The 16,026-nt window shown below is 51.2% G+C and overlaps 6 protein-coding genes across 6 annotated transcripts; 2 read left to right on the top strand and 4 right to left on the bottom strand.

Annotated features, from left to right (window-relative positions):
* Positions 1 to 258: 258 nt before the first annotated feature.
* Positions 259 to 1,108, bottom strand: ASPZODRAFT_14734 (hypothetical protein; the record flags this gene model as incomplete). The annotated part of the gene is made up of 3 exons (XM_022725252.1): positions 259 to 653; positions 729 to 966; positions 1,037 to 1,108. 3 exons carry the CDS (start codon positions 1,106 to 1,108, stop codon positions 259 to 261), a joined length of 705 nt encoding a protein of 234 aa, XP_022583116.1.
* A 134-nt stretch (positions 1,109 to 1,242) lies between these two features.
* Positions 1,243 to 3,822, bottom strand: ASPZODRAFT_93450 (hypothetical protein; the record flags this gene model as incomplete). The annotated part of the gene is made up of 7 exons (XM_022730467.1): positions 3,276 to 3,822; positions 3,195 to 3,220; positions 2,888 to 3,138; positions 2,754 to 2,820; positions 2,626 to 2,697; positions 2,383 to 2,572; positions 1,243 to 2,329 (listed from the first exon to the last, which is right to left on the bottom strand). Exons 1-7 carry the CDS (start codon positions 3,371 to 3,373, stop codon positions 1,243 to 1,245), a joined length of 1,791 nt encoding a protein of 596 aa, XP_022583115.1. The 5' UTR covers positions 3,374 to 3,822.
* A 927-nt stretch (positions 3,823 to 4,749) lies between these two features.
* ASPZODRAFT_130693 (hypothetical protein) lies at positions 4,750 to 5,978 on the bottom strand. The gene is made up of 6 exons (XM_022722565.1): positions 5,842 to 5,978; positions 5,724 to 5,733; positions 5,544 to 5,597; positions 5,435 to 5,476; positions 5,249 to 5,349; positions 4,750 to 5,156 (listed from the first exon to the last, which is right to left on the bottom strand). The coding sequence occupies exons 1-6, from the start codon at positions 5,864 to 5,866 to the stop codon at positions 5,059 to 5,061; spliced, it is 330 nt and encodes a 109-aa protein (XP_022583114.1). The 5' UTR covers positions 5,867 to 5,978; the 3' UTR covers positions 4,750 to 5,058.
* A 1,768-nt stretch (positions 5,979 to 7,746) lies between these two features.
* Positions 7,747 to 10,537, top strand: ASPZODRAFT_130688 (hypothetical protein). Its single transcript, XM_022722563.1, has 9 exons — positions 7,747 to 8,265; positions 8,324 to 8,344; positions 8,416 to 8,760; positions 8,821 to 9,018; positions 9,100 to 9,184; positions 9,232 to 9,308; positions 9,368 to 9,575; positions 9,647 to 10,018; positions 10,077 to 10,537. Exons 1-9 carry the CDS (start codon positions 8,014 to 8,016, stop codon positions 10,184 to 10,186), a joined length of 1,668 nt encoding a protein of 555 aa, XP_022583113.1. The 5' UTR covers positions 7,747 to 8,013; the 3' UTR covers positions 10,187 to 10,537.
* A 619-nt stretch (positions 10,538 to 11,156) lies between these two features.
* On the bottom strand, positions 11,157 to 13,532 carry ASPZODRAFT_1631609 (hypothetical protein). Its single transcript, XM_022726610.1, has 3 exons — positions 13,158 to 13,532; positions 11,841 to 13,096; positions 11,157 to 11,769 (listed from the first exon to the last, which is right to left on the bottom strand). Exons 1-3 carry the CDS (start codon positions 13,186 to 13,188, stop codon positions 11,284 to 11,286), a joined length of 1,773 nt encoding a protein of 590 aa, XP_022583112.1. The 5' UTR covers positions 13,189 to 13,532; the 3' UTR covers positions 11,157 to 11,283.
* A 195-nt stretch (positions 13,533 to 13,727) lies between these two features.
* Positions 13,728 to 15,194, top strand: ASPZODRAFT_150796 (hypothetical protein; the record flags this gene model as incomplete). Its single annotated transcript, XM_022725671.1, has 4 exons — positions 13,728 to 13,820; positions 13,887 to 14,695; positions 14,766 to 14,905; positions 14,977 to 15,194. 4 exons carry the CDS (start codon positions 13,728 to 13,730, stop codon positions 15,192 to 15,194), a joined length of 1,260 nt encoding a protein of 419 aa, XP_022583111.1.
* Between the last annotated feature and the right edge of the window lie 832 nt (positions 15,195 to 16,026).

Below are 16,026 nucleotides of genomic sequence, written 5' to 3'. Positions count from 1 at the left end.
AAGTCTATATGCCTGATGAGTACTCCCCCGAGTACTATTCGTCTTCTTGTCAGCCTACCGTCCCTATTGATCGATTTTCTTTGTCCCTTGGATGCCCTTTCAGCCTGAAGATATCCCATGGCGTCTGACCAACCGTCAGCCTGTTTATTCTTACCGTCTTGAATATTAGTACGAATATTAGTATAATAGCTACAAGACTCGTGATTTGTAAATACTCTAGAGATTTATACGTAGTTAATACCAGGCTACCTAGGCTACCTAGGCTACCTTCAACGCCTTTAGAATCTCCAATGCCACACCTCTTGCACTCCGCGGATTTTGTCCCGTAATCAAGACGGATCCCGTCCCCGCCGCACACGAGACGACGACCTTCTCGTCCCACGCCCTGCTGGATCGAAGATACCCGCCGCCCGAAACGAGCTCGAGTCTCTGTTGCAGGGAGAAGGGCATCGCCTCCACCATTCCCGTCGCTTCCTCCTCTTCGTCCGCGAACCCGGTCACCTCCGCGCCCGAGAGGAGCGGGATCCCCGACGGAGCAGTTGCGTTCAGCAAAGCTGCTGGGCCGTGGCATACGGCTGCGATGGGTTTCTTCTCTGCAGCGAAGGATTGGAGGAGAGCGAGACTGTGTTTGTTGGAGGGGAGGTCGAACATTGCTACTCCATTAGCTGATTGCATAAAGTGGAGTAAAAAACAAGGGGCATATATATATATATATATATATGTCTTACGTCCATGTCCACCTATGTAGAAAATTGCGTCAAAGTCATGAACCCGCCCTACTATCTCGCGAAGAGGAAGAGTTCGCATCCATACATCCTGGTGATCTTTTAGAAAGGCTTGTGCTTCTTCGTCGTCGTGGAAGAGCTTGATTGAGGTCGGGTCGAGGGGGGCCTGGCCGCCTTGCGGGGAGGAAATGGTTAACTTGATTTTATCCTTGAGGGTGTAGAACGGGTGAGCTAGTTCTGGCTGGAAGAGTTAGAGACTATGAATCTTTTTTTTTTTTTTTTTTTTTTTTTTTTTTTTTTGGAGCTGTTACCAGGTACCACCCTGTTTGGGCTTTGGTGGAGGGGATCTCGGCTTGGGAGGTGAGGACGATGAGGAGGTTCATCTTGAGGGAGATGGATGGAGTAAGCTTGTTCTAGACATGTCTTGGGTAATATTTATAGAAACGGATACGTCATTTATACATTATTACAGGGTCATTCATTTATAAGAGATGGACTCATTCTATTTACATCAGAATTATATAACGTACTCTGTCCGCCGCAGCCGGCGCGTCGCTTCCGCCGCCACCAGCGCACTCAGCGCCCCGATGAACAGACACACTGCGATCCCGTTCGGCGAGTCGCTGTTGACGTTCATCCATTCGGTGTCGGCGGGGGGGGTTTCAACACCCTCCGCACCCGCGGGTTGCTCGTTGCGCGCGGGCTCCAGGATGCTAAACACGATCCAGCTGATGAACGTGCCGACAAACTGTGGCAACGTGGTGTATACGTTTAGCACGCCTAGGTAGATCCCCGCCAGCTCGCCCGTCGAAGCAAAGTTGGCGGCGGGCGATGATGATGAGGCGCGAGCAGCCGTGGGATACCCGGCCTCTTCGTCGTCGGTGTCGCTGTCTACGTCGCGGTGATTGAGACGTAGCACGTCCAGTTCTGCGTCGGCCACGGGCGCGTCGACGTGGTGGTGCCGGATGGTCGTCGAGGTGATCATGGTGATACCCGAGCGACTGTCGGCCGTTGGCGACGTGTTAATCGCCAGCTTGTTGATCTCGACGCCCATAAAGGCAAACGGCGCCCAGCCGCTGATCGCCCAGGGGATCCCGCAGATGGCAACAAGGCTGGTGGCAAAGGCGCGAGACCGGGCCAGCGGCGCAAAGATCATCGTCGCCGCGAACATCAGGTCCGAGATCAGCCATGCGGTCTGAAGATCCGGTCGGATCGCCGTCAGCCGGGTGAGCACCGCGGCCAGCCGTTCCGGTGGGCGCGGGGTGAAGTTTGGCCGTTTTTTGTTCTTGTCCGGCGCCTGCACGCAGAACGGCAGCAGCACGGAGCTGAGGAAGGTAATGGAGGAGAAAACGACCAGAGACAGACTGCCTAGCCGGCCGACTTCTCCGAGAATGTCCTTTGACTCGGCCGCGCCCTGAGGAGCTTCGTAGCGAAAATACGTCTCTCCGACCCATGTCGTGCTGTAGAACAGAAAGGGGAACCAGCCAATCCATGCCCAGAATTGAGCCCAGCAAATCGCTTGGATCCGAGGCGGTAGGTCTAGTGTCGTCTTGAATAGCTGCGAGAGGACTTGGATCGCCCCGGCTTTGCCATCAGAATCTCTGCTCTTGGTTAGAAAAGTTCAATAGCTGTCAAAATGACAAACTTAAAGACTGACCGAGCGGATATCAAAACCCGTTCCTGCACGGAAATAGAGGTAACAGATACAGCCACGATCAGCGACAGTGCTGCAATCACCGTCATCTGCTTGAACTGCGTGTCACCAATCGCCGTGCCAAACAGGCCGACGGTATCAAGAGACCCAATTGCATATCCAATCAATTGACCAATGGACGCCATTCTACTGGCTTGTAAGAATTAGCGGTGCTCAGAGTGTTAGTAGGGTACGGAACATGCATACCCCATGCTGATCCGGCCTGTTGTTGTGGAATCGGTAGCGTGTCAACAATCAAGCTGCGACAGCATGCTTGGACTAAGCAAAATTAGCAAACAAAAACGGTTCGGAGTATGTGTTGCGCGAGTACTGACCGACGTTGATGGCGAAATCGACCGCGTAGATACTCAAGACGGCAAGAGCAATAGTAGCTTTTTTGGCCTGGAGAAGTCAGCGACGGAAGTTCAGATTACCACGTCAATACCACCCGGCAGAAATAATAAGGAACAATCACCCTTTCTGGATCCGAGACAAACATGCCGACAATCTCTGTAGTCCAGCCTAGCACCAACAAGCATGCGGCGACGACAAATGAGCCGACGACCATGAACGGTCTGCGTCTGCCCCATTTCGAACGCGATCGATCCGCAATCACGCCAATAAGAGGCTGAATGATCAGCCCGGAGAGAGGGCCGGCGATCCACACGAGGGAGATCCGTGATTTCGTGAGGCCGAGCTGGAGGAGATACGGCGTACAATCTGCGATCCCGTCAGGAAAAAAGACCCTGAGGAGGGGGAGGCGGCGCGCGGCATACATGTCATCTCAATACCCCATGTGAACCTAACCGGTCAGCGATAGCTTCCATCAACAACAAGTACACGGTAGAGAAACGCACTGTAACCCCGCCAGGCTGCACGTCAACAGCGCCATCCGCGCTGATTCTGTCCGGCCCTTGATGGATGGCGTGCCCACCCATCTCGCAGCTTGCGGCATGATGGCCAGCCCAGCATCCGTCTAGATATCCCTCAGAGACCAACAGCTTGTCTGCTCCTTTTTTTTTCCCCCCCCGGAATAAACCTAGATAGCAAGAAACGCAAACGCGACGCTGATGTCGCACCGCAACTCGCTCCACAGCTATACGTATGCTCCGAGAAGCTAGTAGCTACCAGTCAGTCAAGATGAGAGTCTTTCTTGCCTGTGAGGCGACTGGCAGAAAGTATAGAGAGGGTAGGTAATAGGAAGAACCGAGTCTAGATGACATGCGACAAGAAGAAAAAAAAAAGAAAAGAAAAAGCAGAAAAGAAACCCACGGCTGAGCGCTTGCGGGCCCCCGTGCTGGGAACCTGGAAGCCATCGCGCGACCCGCAACGGGCGACCAGAACGAGGCCCCCCCCCGGCTTCAGGGAGCGGCGCCGATCGAAAATCATCGTGGGACACAGCCACGTAGCTGGGGGGTGCTGCAGTTACAAAGTGAGTAAGGCTGTCATGGCTGTGCTTCCAGGTTGCTCTGCTATCCACTGATTCGATTTCAGTCGTTGGCATCAAGGAGGTGGAAACAATCTTCCGCATGCGAACTGCTGCGTGGGCTTCCCTTGCGTGGTTCTAATTAGGGAGCTTATGTCAGCTGTACCATATCTAGACTCATCTTTAGTTACGAGGTAGTTACCTAAGTCACTAATGTGAGAAGATACTACCTGGTTATCTTCCTGCACCAATCATTCTGCATAATTCTATTGTGATTCGAGTGCTAGGATCATGAGACAATCCCTTGTTAATTTAACTAGTCCATTGGTGGCTTGCTGATAGAATTGATGGCAGGCCAGCTATCGTCTGCTTATCTGCAAGGACTGAAGCTACATTCAATATATTTCTAGCCATAATAATAGTCGTCAGTTATGTCAAGGCTTGTATAACTAGTACAATTGACGGGTATGATCTAGTACAGATGAACATCCTTACCATGAAGGTTCAAGTTGGTGAATCAACTAATCACCTCATCTACTAGCATCGACCCTACACGTTGTGCGTCTCAAATACCAGTAGGTATGTAGTATACCTGTGTAGGTGCATAGGGTAGGTCGATAGTGTCAAACTCCGTCTACTGAACAGCGGACATACTGGAGATAGAAGTCCAGAGTCTATTGTATTCGGCCCGTGGCACATGAAGTTATCACTTTTTAAATCAAAACAGTATGGTATCCACCCGCGCGGCCCCTTCGAGAAGAGAAAAGAAAAGAACCCAAGGCGTGCTGCGAAACGATTCGTTGCGGAGACGTTGAAAAAAGTGGTTATGGATTTGGTGTTGTCTGATGCGGTTCAGGTACACTTGGAGAAAAAGCAGCGATGCAGTCGCATCCGCTTGGCCCAACTGTAGAGAGAATTGGAATAAAAGGAGGCAAAAAAAAAGAAAACAAGACACAAGGCCTCGCTAGATCGATAGCTAGAGAGGTTGTAGTGGAAAGTAAGAATCAATGTGGTAGAGAATAATTTCTTTCTTTTTGTTTCTTCCTTTTTTTTTATTCGTAAGGCTGGGGTGATGGCCCTGCCTCTCCCACGAACGTGATCAAACCCGCCAACTCCATCACTTTCAACACATCGGCTCGTACCGTTTTTGAGACTCCTTGCCCGTCACGACTGCGCGAAAAAATGGGAACCCCCCGCTAAATACAGAAAGCCATTTAGATGTTGGAGGGGTAGAGCATGATGCGCACGGTAGCGCCGAAGGACTTGGGGGGGAGGTTGTGGCGGAACTGTGCGCGGACGACGCCCGAGTTGCCTGGGACTGTTAGTTCCTTGATTTCTTATTTCCCCGCCCAAAAAATGCGTAAAGCATTTTCTGGCTGAAGCCTTCATCCTTTTCTCACGTACCGTGTGTGCGGGTAACCTTGCCCCAGATGACCCGGATGTTGGAGCCACGGACCTCACGCTTGGCCCGGTAGACGAAAGCGACCTTCTTTCCGAGGTAGAAGCTGTGTGAAAGAAAACCGTTTAGCTGCTGTCCATACGTATTTTCTTCCTCCCACGTTTGCCGTGTTATATCCATGTTCAACTCACTCGGCAGCCTTGGTGTCAGCAACACCGTCGATCTGGATCAGACTATACGCAAAATTGGGTCAGCCACTGCACTCATTTTCTTCTCGACTATCGCCACAAGGGTATCTACCTGGTGTTGGGGTTGGTGTTGCGCTTTCCACGCTGGTAGCTCAGGTGACGACCCCTGGTGAAAGAACATCGCATTAATATCCATTATTCCCATCACTGTCCCTGGCTGTGCGTTCGATCGGTCGGGGCGATATTCGACGCGCCACGGATCACTAGGCGATGAAAAGGGCATGAAACTTACTTGACATATACTAGCAACGCACAAACAAGTTAGCATCGTCTTCCACAGATTATTGCGCGCATCTCCAGGCATCAAAACTCGGAAGGGTAGCTAGCATGGGCAGGGCTTCAAAACTCACGTCTGTGACCGGATTCCGAAGACATTGTGACGGTTATTTTCTGAGCAACAGCGGGCAAGGCAGACAAGTCGATGGAAAGCAAGCTGACCCGCAAAAGTCAGGTGTCGTACGTCCGGGTGGTCGTGGTTTGTCGTCGCTTCGATTGAAGATAGGCGAGCGGGCGGACGCACAACGTCCAATTTGCAACGGTGTGTTCGGCGGCGAGTGTGGCGCTAAACCCAAACGGGACCCTTAGCGAGTGCGGCGCCCTCAAGGGGGGCCAAGGGCTAGGCGAGATCCCGTGATGTCCGATCTAGTCTGTTTTGGTCTGTTCCGGGGACCTCTCTCGGAAAATTAGTATCGCCGACAGCCGGTGACAATCCGCTTATCTAATCTACCGTTAGTCATCCGGCGGACTGTCCTCCGGGCGAGTTTCCGGCGAGCGGCAAGACGTGGAAACTGGAAAGCCTGGCCGGAGGCTGGATCTTTGTCATGAAGCACATGCTGACAAACGCAGAAAATAAACTCAGCATGACGACAGATCCATCGACGAACGACCCGGACAGCTGGCCCTTGTATGGTGTGATGGGAGAATTAACCCCTGTTGAGCATGAGCATGAGCATAGAGGCGAGATGAGATCTCCCCTACGACGACCAGGGTCCTGGCCTCTTGAGTGAGGTCATTTGGAGGGTGTACTCCGTAGCAGAGTACTCCGAGTCCGTACTCCGTAGTAGAGTACTCCATATTATTCTCAGACCGGGAAACATATTTGGCAATAACTACCTAGAGCGACGTTGTTCTCCGCCCCACTCCTGCCACTTATCAATCACATACTACATAGTACATACTACTAAGTTACTACGGAGAAATCGTAGACCGAGACGAGACTCTTCTCTTTTACACGGGTATGACTTCTATGACTTCTACTACAGTATTCTAGAAAGTTTAATTCAATCTTGACTGTCATCCACCACAAAAACCGTGGGTATATATTGCTAGGTATTCCGTAAGGTATGGTAGTAGTTGTAACTAACTATTGCTTTATGTACGGAGTAAGTAGTACAGTCCCTGTAGCTACTCCGCACCCCGATTGGGACAGTCCGATGGTCGGCACGGGAAAATTGAATCCGCTCTGCTGCCAGCATCAATGACCGACCAGTGTGACCGCAAGCCATATGCACGCCCAATTTGCCGACAGGCTTCCCTAGAACAGCTTGGAATTTTCCAACATGGTATGTAGTAGCTTTTCTTCATTCACCAGGTCACCCGCCTGGTATGCGGGGGGGGGGGTTGGAGGGGGACTGTCCTCCGGATTCCGGACTCAGAATGAAGCCACGATATTCCTCGTATAGCTAGTAGGTAGGTACATCACTATGTCCCCTGGCTCACTTTATATATGTCGGATCCCACAGTCTCTTCGATAGACCGTTCTAAGGAGGGCATGTCGGGGCATGCTGTAGAGGCTGTCTCAACAACCGAACCGTCGGTACCGGCTGTCTGTTACTGGTATATATATATACTGTAGAGATGCTCTGTATAATCCATCAGCGTGTAACAGCCATCGACGCGGGGTCAGCATCAAATCATCAGAACCAGTCCCATCCGCAGTATCCCGGGTTGGGGGGAAGCAAACAGAGGGAAGCGAAGAATCTCTGTGCTGTCGAAGAATCCGCGTCAAGATAACTGACCAGACAATCATCATTAGTAAAATCGCCAGTAAGTGATAAGCAGGCGACGACAAGCTTCTCGGTGTAGCAAAACTGAACAGTCATCGACGTGCAGTGGAAGAATCAAGCCGGAGTCGCAGCCCCACCATCGCCCACCTGCAGCATGTTAAAAAGTTACCTGCTCCGCCGGAATCAGTGGGATGCTTAAGTCAGTGTCTCCCTCCCAACAACTCCTCATCCTTCTGCTGCCCACCTCCCCCCCCCCTTTTTTCCCTATTTCTTTATCCTCTCCTATCTCACCTTCACTGCATCTGGTTGCTAGTATAGATTATATTTTTATAAACTATGGCCAGCACAATAGCCCATGCTGAGGAATACCAGAATGCTGGGTGAGTGCTCCCTCTATGCTTTTCCTGTGTCCTCTTACATCACACCCCTCCCTTCTACTGGGCGGCAGGGAATCGCTGCTGTGAACATAGAAGTGGCAGCACATCAGGATATTTTCCAGAAGTAGCCATTGATCATATGGCTCTTTTTCAATTGTCTTCAGCTCCCCGGCTCAGATCCCTGCTTGCCCTCTCTCTCCTTCTTTTTCTCTTGCTCTCCCGCACACCACCGCCGCTTCCCCCCCACGTCATCACGACCGTTGATTTGCGCCGCGCAGTTTTCGACAACAACTCTGCTAACATGGGTGGTGTGTATAGCACGATCGAGCTCAAGGATGACACCATCATCGTGGTCCTAGGCGCTTCGGGTGACCTGGCCAAGAAGAAGACGGTTCGTCGCATACCTCCCCAAGCCAGAAGAGAAAATCCTAGACTGACCCCGGTGACAGTTCCCTGCCCTATTTGGTCTCGTAAGTATCTAGATATCTATCCGTCGACCTGATCCTTTCGCCCCCTCCCGTGGCTAACCTGTTCCGTTCAGTACCGCAACAAGTTCCTACCCAAGGGAATCAGAATCGTCGGTTATGCCCGGACGAAGATGGACCATGCCGAGTACATCAAGCGCGTCAAATCCTACATCAAGGTCCCCACAAAGGAGATCGAGGAGCAGCTGGAGAGCTTCTGTGAGATCTGCACCTACATCTCCGGCCAGTACGACCAGGATGATTCGTTCATCAACCTCAACAACCACCTGGAGGAGCTCGAAAAGGGCCAGAAGGAGCAGAACAGAGTATTCTACATGGCCTTGCCGCCCAGTGTTTTCATCACCGTCTCCGATCACCTGAAGAAGAACTGCTATCCCTCCAACGGCATTGCCCGTATCATCGTGAGTTCTCTCCTCGCTTTGGTTCTCTTTCTGCCAATTCTGACAGTCACCCGTTTCTAGGTCGAGAAGCCTTTCGGTAAAGATCTCCGTAGCTCCCGCGAACTGCAGAAGGCTCTCGAGCCCGACTGGAAGGAGGATGAGATCTTCCGTATCGATCACTACCTGGGCAAGGAGATGGTCAAGAACATCCTCATCCTCCGATTCGGTAACGAGTTCTTCGGTGCCACCTGGAACCGCCACCACATTGATAACGTTCAGGTATGGGTAGAATCGAGAAGAAGAAAGAAGAAGAAGAAGAAAAAAGCCGATCAGGAGATCCGGTCAGCTAACCCTGCCCAGATCACATTCAAGGAGCCTTTCGGAACCGAGGGACGTGGCGGTTACTTTGATGAATTCGGCATTATCCGTGATGTCATGCAGAACCGTACGTCAAGAAGTAGAATCCATCAAGAAGCCTGCTGACCAAAACAGACCTTCTCCAGGTCCTGACTCTCCTCGCCATGGAGCGCCCCATCTCCTTCTCCGCTGAGGATATCCGTGACGAGAAGGTAAATCTGCACCCCCGCATCCCCGCAGTAATTGCTCACTGTGGTTTCTAACCGCTCAGGTCCGTGTCCTCCGCGCTATGGATGCCATCGAGCCCAAGAACGTCATCATCGGTCAGTACGGTCGGTCCCTGGACGGCAGCAAGCCTGCCTACAAGGAGGACGACACGGTTCCTAAGGAGTCGCGCTGCCCGACCTTCTGTGCCATGGTGGCCTACATCAAGAACGAGAGATGGGATGGCGTCCCCTTCATCCTCAAGGCCGGCAAAGGTATGCTTTATAAAAAAAAGAGATCGACTCTCTTTAAATAGAAAAGAATACGCCCGACTGACCCGGAATAGCCCTCAACGAGCAAAAGACCGAGATCCGTATTCAGTTCCGGGATGTCACCTCCGGTATTTTCAAGGACATTCCCCGTAACGAGCTCGTGATCCGTGTGCAGCCCAACGAGTCCGTGTATATCAAGATGAACTCAAAGCTTCCCGGTCTTTCCATGCAGACCGTCGTGACGGAGCTGGACCTTACCTACCGCCGTCGTTTCTCCGACCTGAAGATCCCCGAGGCGTACGAGTCCCTGATCCTCGACGCTCTCAAGGGCGACCACTCTAACTTCGTCCGTGACGATGAGCTTGACGCCAGCTGGAGAATCTTCACTCCTCTGCTTCATTACCTTGACGACAACAAGGAGATCATTCCCATGGAATACCCCTATGGTATGTCTTCTTCTCTTCTCTCTCTCTCCATTAGTACGGCCTCAACTAACAATTCCAGGCTCCCGTGGACCCGCCGTGCTGGACGACTTCACCGCGTCCTTCGGCTACAAGTTCAGCGATGCTGCCGGCTACCAGTGGCCTCTGACTTCTGCGCCCAACCGCCTGTAGAGAAAAGGCTGTGCGGTGCACAGTCCCGGATTCCAAAAATTCTAGTTCTTCACTCTTGTTACGGCACGGAAGGATAATGTTTTCTTCTTCTTCCTTTCTTTTTCCTTTTCCTTCTCGGATCAAATGACAAATGATATGCGGTGTTTTCTCTTTTTCTTCTTTTTTTTTTTTTTTTTTTCTCTCATAATGGTTCCCCAGCTCGGCTAGCAGGAGTCAATTGATGTTAAGTTACACGATGCTTGCTGCCTTAGAATAACTAGTTATTTTGAGGATGACGAGTGGGGGGTACAGATGGTCCTGCCCTCGCTTTGTTGTCCTATTGAACATAAAAGAATGCAATCAATCATCCCATCTACTGCTCTTGTAGAAATATACTTCATAGTTTGGTGTGGATACTTTGATGTGTAGATTATATATATATATAACTACCAACCATTGTAAGGAATTGGAATGGAGGTAGCCAAGTAGGTCGGAATTTTTTATCAGCTAAGTAAATATATATAGAATCATGCTTGGGATTTACCCAGACAGTGGGAGTCCGAATGGAATATAGGGAATATTATAATATGAAGGATCTTGAAAGATAGAGGTACAGAGGTAGTCCAGAAGACTAAAATGACATACTGCGAGCCTTGGATCATTACGCGACCAGCGAGTCTGATATCGGAATGTTTGCTTGTTGGTCCCCCTGACGGAGGAGTTGAGGTGTCGTATACCATGCTTTCTGTGTGGCAGAATCATCTCCTCTCCCGTATGAGAGACCAAAGACGGGCCTGAGATCTTCCTGATGGAAGGTGAAATGCTTGTGTTTCGGATTTCCATGCGATGCCCACCACTCGCCATACACGGCTGCTGAGCATCGCTCCCGCGGCAACCATTTCGGCGGGAAATATATTCTAGACCCTGGTGATAGATGTAGGATCTGGGCTTATGAGTGCTCAACCCGATAGGTGATGGTCAGCCGTATGAGTTTCCGGAATCGCGTCTCTCTTCGCGAGCACGAGAATAAGATGTGAGTTATAAATCCAATTGAAGTTGAGCTGTCGGTTCTTCTCAAGGCAAATGAGATAAAAAGTGAAAGTGTTGTATGTTAGCATTTATGCAACATGCTGATCGCTCATTACTCCCATATCTTGGGAGACAATCAGCTGATGCATCGTCGAAAAGGAAATGGGATAACTCCCTCGTAGCAGCTCATCGAAACGGGCACTGATGCGGGCAAAATTCTGGCCGTACCCTCGCAGATCCTTCAGTCGCACAGAGACCCAGTCCTGATAGATCTTGTCCGTCGTGGCAATGCCTGCTAGGAAGAGCGGACAGGCGATGCGGACCATGAGTCGAGGGCGGCTCCTGTGCATCTTTAAAGATAGCTCCAGGACATGGGAGACTGCCTCCTCCAGTGAAAGGCCCCTAGGTGGGTTCCACTCATTAGGGACCTGGTGTCTGAAACATAGATAGAAGTATACGACAGCGCCGTAAAAAGCGATCGATGACCAGTAGATTGTTTCTACTACGCGTCGTCCATCGCCCGCAATCTCACACGAAGAGGCGGCTAGGGCGGATGATAAGAGAGTGTCGTATTCCTGTCAGAGCCATCAATCAGCATTGGAAAAAAAAAAGATTGAACTTGAGGGCGGCGGAAACAAAGACAAACATCCGAGATTGCGAGAAAATCATCCATCAATTGCTTGTAGACCGTCCCATCCCATGGTAGATGAGAGAACCAATCATTCGACCTCGTGCATTTTTGAAATAGATCTGTAATCTTGAATTGCATGATATGTGCCTTGTGGTAAAGGGTCAGGCCAGCCAAGTTTTCGAGGTCATCAAGACGAGCTGCTGCGGGATACTGTTCTCCCCAGAAGCGGGCTGATGACAGGCGAGATAATTTGTATAGCTTAGGCAGAGCAAGGTCTGCTCTGGTGGACTCTGCTTGATAGAAGAGTCTGAAAAGATTGACTTCGAACCTCGAAAGGCCAAACAGAGGCCCTTGGGTACAGAAATAGAGGATCACCAGTAGGAGCACTGGAACGACCGTGTCACGCAGCCTGCTGTCAAATCTCCTGTCTGGGGAAAACAGCTCTGGATCCCCGCGGTCCACCATTTCCAAAGTAGATCGTGACAATTCCAGAATCGAGTCGGCAATTTCGGCCTCGTTCGGGCTGGATACGGGAGCGAGCGAGGGGACAATGTTATTGAACAATAAGGTGATTATCCCTCGCATATGGACGCTGATTGCCGCCGCACCACTGCCGAAACGGTGTTCATAATCGATCATCATAAACAGGGTGATGAAGATGGTCTCCAGCCTCTCCGGAGATTTCACATCGAGCTTCAATGCTTCACGTAGGCCGGATAAAGCCCGGCCATAATGCACCTGGCCTTCGACATCCGCCAAATCCTCGTTTAAGAGAGCATGGTAGCCGTCGCTCTCGGCAAGATTGTACAGCCGTGACCGGTGGATTTCGCTGGCCGCAGTTGCGAGCAATACACTCATCACCATCGGCTCCTTGACCGCAATCCGATGGTAGGCGTACGAAACGGGAGACCAAGGCCAGTGCTTCCCAAGAGCTACAACAAGGACCGAATCCTTGATATAGCTCAGGCAGTCTCGGTCGAAACGAGAAAGAACAAGCGAGTTACCTGCTTGGATCTCCCCGGTAGGGTTCAACAACGGTGACGCTGGAGCCCCGACATGCAGCGTAGGACGGTTGTTCAGCGCGACTCTCCTCTCAGTCCGATGGCTTCTCCTGCTGGAGACTCTAGCAGTGCTGTGGGCCACCGCGCCGCATTTCCATTCGCAAGCAAGACGGGCAGTTGCGCACCGTCTGCATTGTGGCCCCTTCTGACCTGCTACATCAATCTTCTCCTCGTCGCATTTCACCTTGCGTATTCGACACGTCCAACAGCCTACACGAGCCCGGTCATTCATCAATTGAACTCGGGGAAGAGAAAAAGGAAGCAATCTTACCAGTCTTGGACCGCAGCTTTCGGCCAAGCATTGTCCACTACTATAAGCGGACCGGGTCACTCAAACAATGACAGGCAGACATAGGACCAACAAGGCTAGACAGCCAGTCATCCACAAAGCAATCCACAGCAACGCCAGCGCAGACAAACGGAGAGACAGCAATTGTACCTAGTCGTAGGCAGTACCTGGTAGTCGGGGGGGGGGATTGGCAGGGCCTGAGTCCGCCTGGAAATGCGAGTCACGGGGACAAGAGCCTATCCGCCAATAGGAAGCAATAGCGATGGAAGGCCTCCTATTGGCCAGATCGGCTGGCGCTAGGCGAGAGACCACGTGCCGAGTCGACACCTGAGGAAGCAACTCACGCTACTGGTGGGCGACGTTTGCAGAGCTTCAAAGTTAATGCCAGCAAGAGCATTTGATCATCTCGTTGGGGTGGGGTACGCGATTGCAGCAATCATGCTCCGCAGATGGGCTCTGAGAGGCTGGAAAGCCTCTATAAAAGACCCAATGCCCAGGTGCTTGAGAGAATACTAGTAACCTTCTTCCTCATTGAAGCATATGAACGATACCATGTGGGACCAAAACATTCGGAGTCAGTATATTGAGAGTGTTAAGGCTAGCCTGCAGAAATATGATGAACAGTTGAAGGATGTGAACCAGAAGGTCAGCTATCTCATGAAAACAAGGCTCCCCCCCCAAAGCCCAAAAATGTTCTGACTGATGGCGAAGATCTGGTCCAATCCCGAGTTGTCGTTCGAGGAATTCGGGGCCCATGACAACATCTGCGCACTGTTCGACACGCTTGCTGGTGATGGGTACCAAGTGCAGCGGAGCGTTTATGGCATGAAAACCGCCTTTGAAATTGAATACAAACACGGAGCCGGCGGGCGTACGGTGGCGTTCAATGCGGAATATGATGCTCTCCCAGGGATTGGCCATGCGTGCGGCCACAACCTGATTGCCACCAGCTCGATTGCGGCATTCCTAGCAACTTGCGAGGCGATGAAAGCCCTGTCCCCCCCTTCCGACGGACCGGGGTATACTGTGCGTCTGTTGGGGACACCGGCCGAGGAAGGCGGCGGCGGCAAGACGATCATGATCGACGCGGGGGCATACAAAGACGTGGATGCATGTCTGATGCTGCACCCAGTTCCGATGGCGCCTCAGAAGCCCGAACTGTTGAGTGTAGCCAGCATCCTGCCTGGGGGATACATGGCCAACGACCAGGTGACCGCCACGTTCACGGGGAAGCCGGCCCACGCGGCAGGCGCACCATGGGAGGGGCTCAATGCTCTGGACGCGGTGGTTGCAGCGTACGTCAACATCTCGCTGCTCCGCCAGCAGATCCTACCCTCCCAGCGAATCCATGGCGTGATTACCAACGGCGGTGCGCGGCCCAACATCATCCCCATGTCCGCCTCTGTCCTGTACTATATCCGCTCGCAGGACGTCAAGACGTTAAAGCTCTTAACGGAAAGGGTGGTCAAGTGTTTCGAAGCGGCCGCCGTAGCTACAGGTTGTACCCTGGACCTCAAATGGTAAAATGATGAATCCCTTTTCTTTCCCTGAAACAACCAAATCTTTACAACCTTACTGATAAAACAAAAGGGGCGATTCGTACAAAGATCTCCGATCTAACGTCCCTATTTGCGAGAGCTATGTCGACACGATGCGAGCCATGGGTCACCTCACCCTTTTCGACAATACTGGCCTGAAGAGCTCCCTTAGCGGTGCATCCACGGACATGGGTAGGGCGAATAACATACAACATATATACTCTTTCTGAAAGTCGTCGACTTACCAATTTTTCTTTCTTTAGGAAACGTGTCATACGAGATCCCCGGGTTCCATGGCGTTTTCACCATTCCCACCGAGGGAGTCAACCATACGCCCGGCTTCACCGCGGGGGCCGGGTCTGTAGAGGGATACGAACGCAGTATGCATTGCGCGGCGGGGATGGCAGTCGCTGCGTGCCAGGTGTTGATTGATGATGCATTCGCAGCGAGGGTCAAGGCGGATTTCGACAATATTGATTAACAGATAGTTCAATACAGCGTCATTGTTCTAGCTATTCTTTAACAAAGTAGAAATAAGCATTAGATAGCTATGGGTCAGGTGCGGAGCACCTAAATAGTGTAGCGACAAAATTTTGAACAGTACGGAAAGAATATTTAGAACAGGATATTGAATCGGTTGAAGATTGAACATCTTCTTAGAAGGTATGTACCGAGACCTAGGCACCAAGGTAACTTGACTCGCGATACGCCAGCATGCTCATCATGGGCACGTTCTGGGCTGGAAAGTGGTCGATGATCGAAATCACCAAGCGCGTAGACACTCGACTGAACCATCTTTGTCATATACTCCACGGGATATAGATATCATTGGGCCTCAGTTATTTTTTGCGAGACAGGCGGTTAAGTATCAGATCGGTGGATTAATCCGAGCAAATGCATTTCTGATCTGTCAGTTTCATCGACACTGTCAGCAGGCTTTGATTATTTATTGCACTGTAGCGATAAGTTCAGTGTGCGATTGGAAATATCCAAGGTAACCGAGAGAGAAGGAGAAGAAGGAGGAGGAGGAGATAGACGCAAATTCCTTATCTTCAGACTATTGCAATGGCGACTGCCAACTGCAGACGGTGACACGTGAAGACTGAAGCTGGTATAGTGGACCCGGGAGGTATTGAACTAGACATCCGGGACGGTATTATACTAAATATAGGTACCAGATAGTGTAATACGCAGTAATTGCAATACACACTAGATTTGCTTGATGAAACGGAATGAAACTGCAGGCGAACAATTGGCCTGTAACCTGTTTTTGTCAGGCCAGAACAGCGCATCTCCTCGTGCTGATTGGCAAG

Source organism: Penicilliopsis zonata (assembly GCF_001890105.1).
Source record: "Penicilliopsis zonata CBS 506.65 unplaced genomic scaffold ASPZOscaffold_4, whole genome shotgun sequence".
Classification (NCBI taxonomy): domain Eukaryota; kingdom Fungi; phylum Ascomycota; class Eurotiomycetes; order Eurotiales; family Aspergillaceae; genus Penicilliopsis; species Penicilliopsis zonata.
This window is presented reverse-complemented; position numbering and strand designations above follow the sequence as displayed.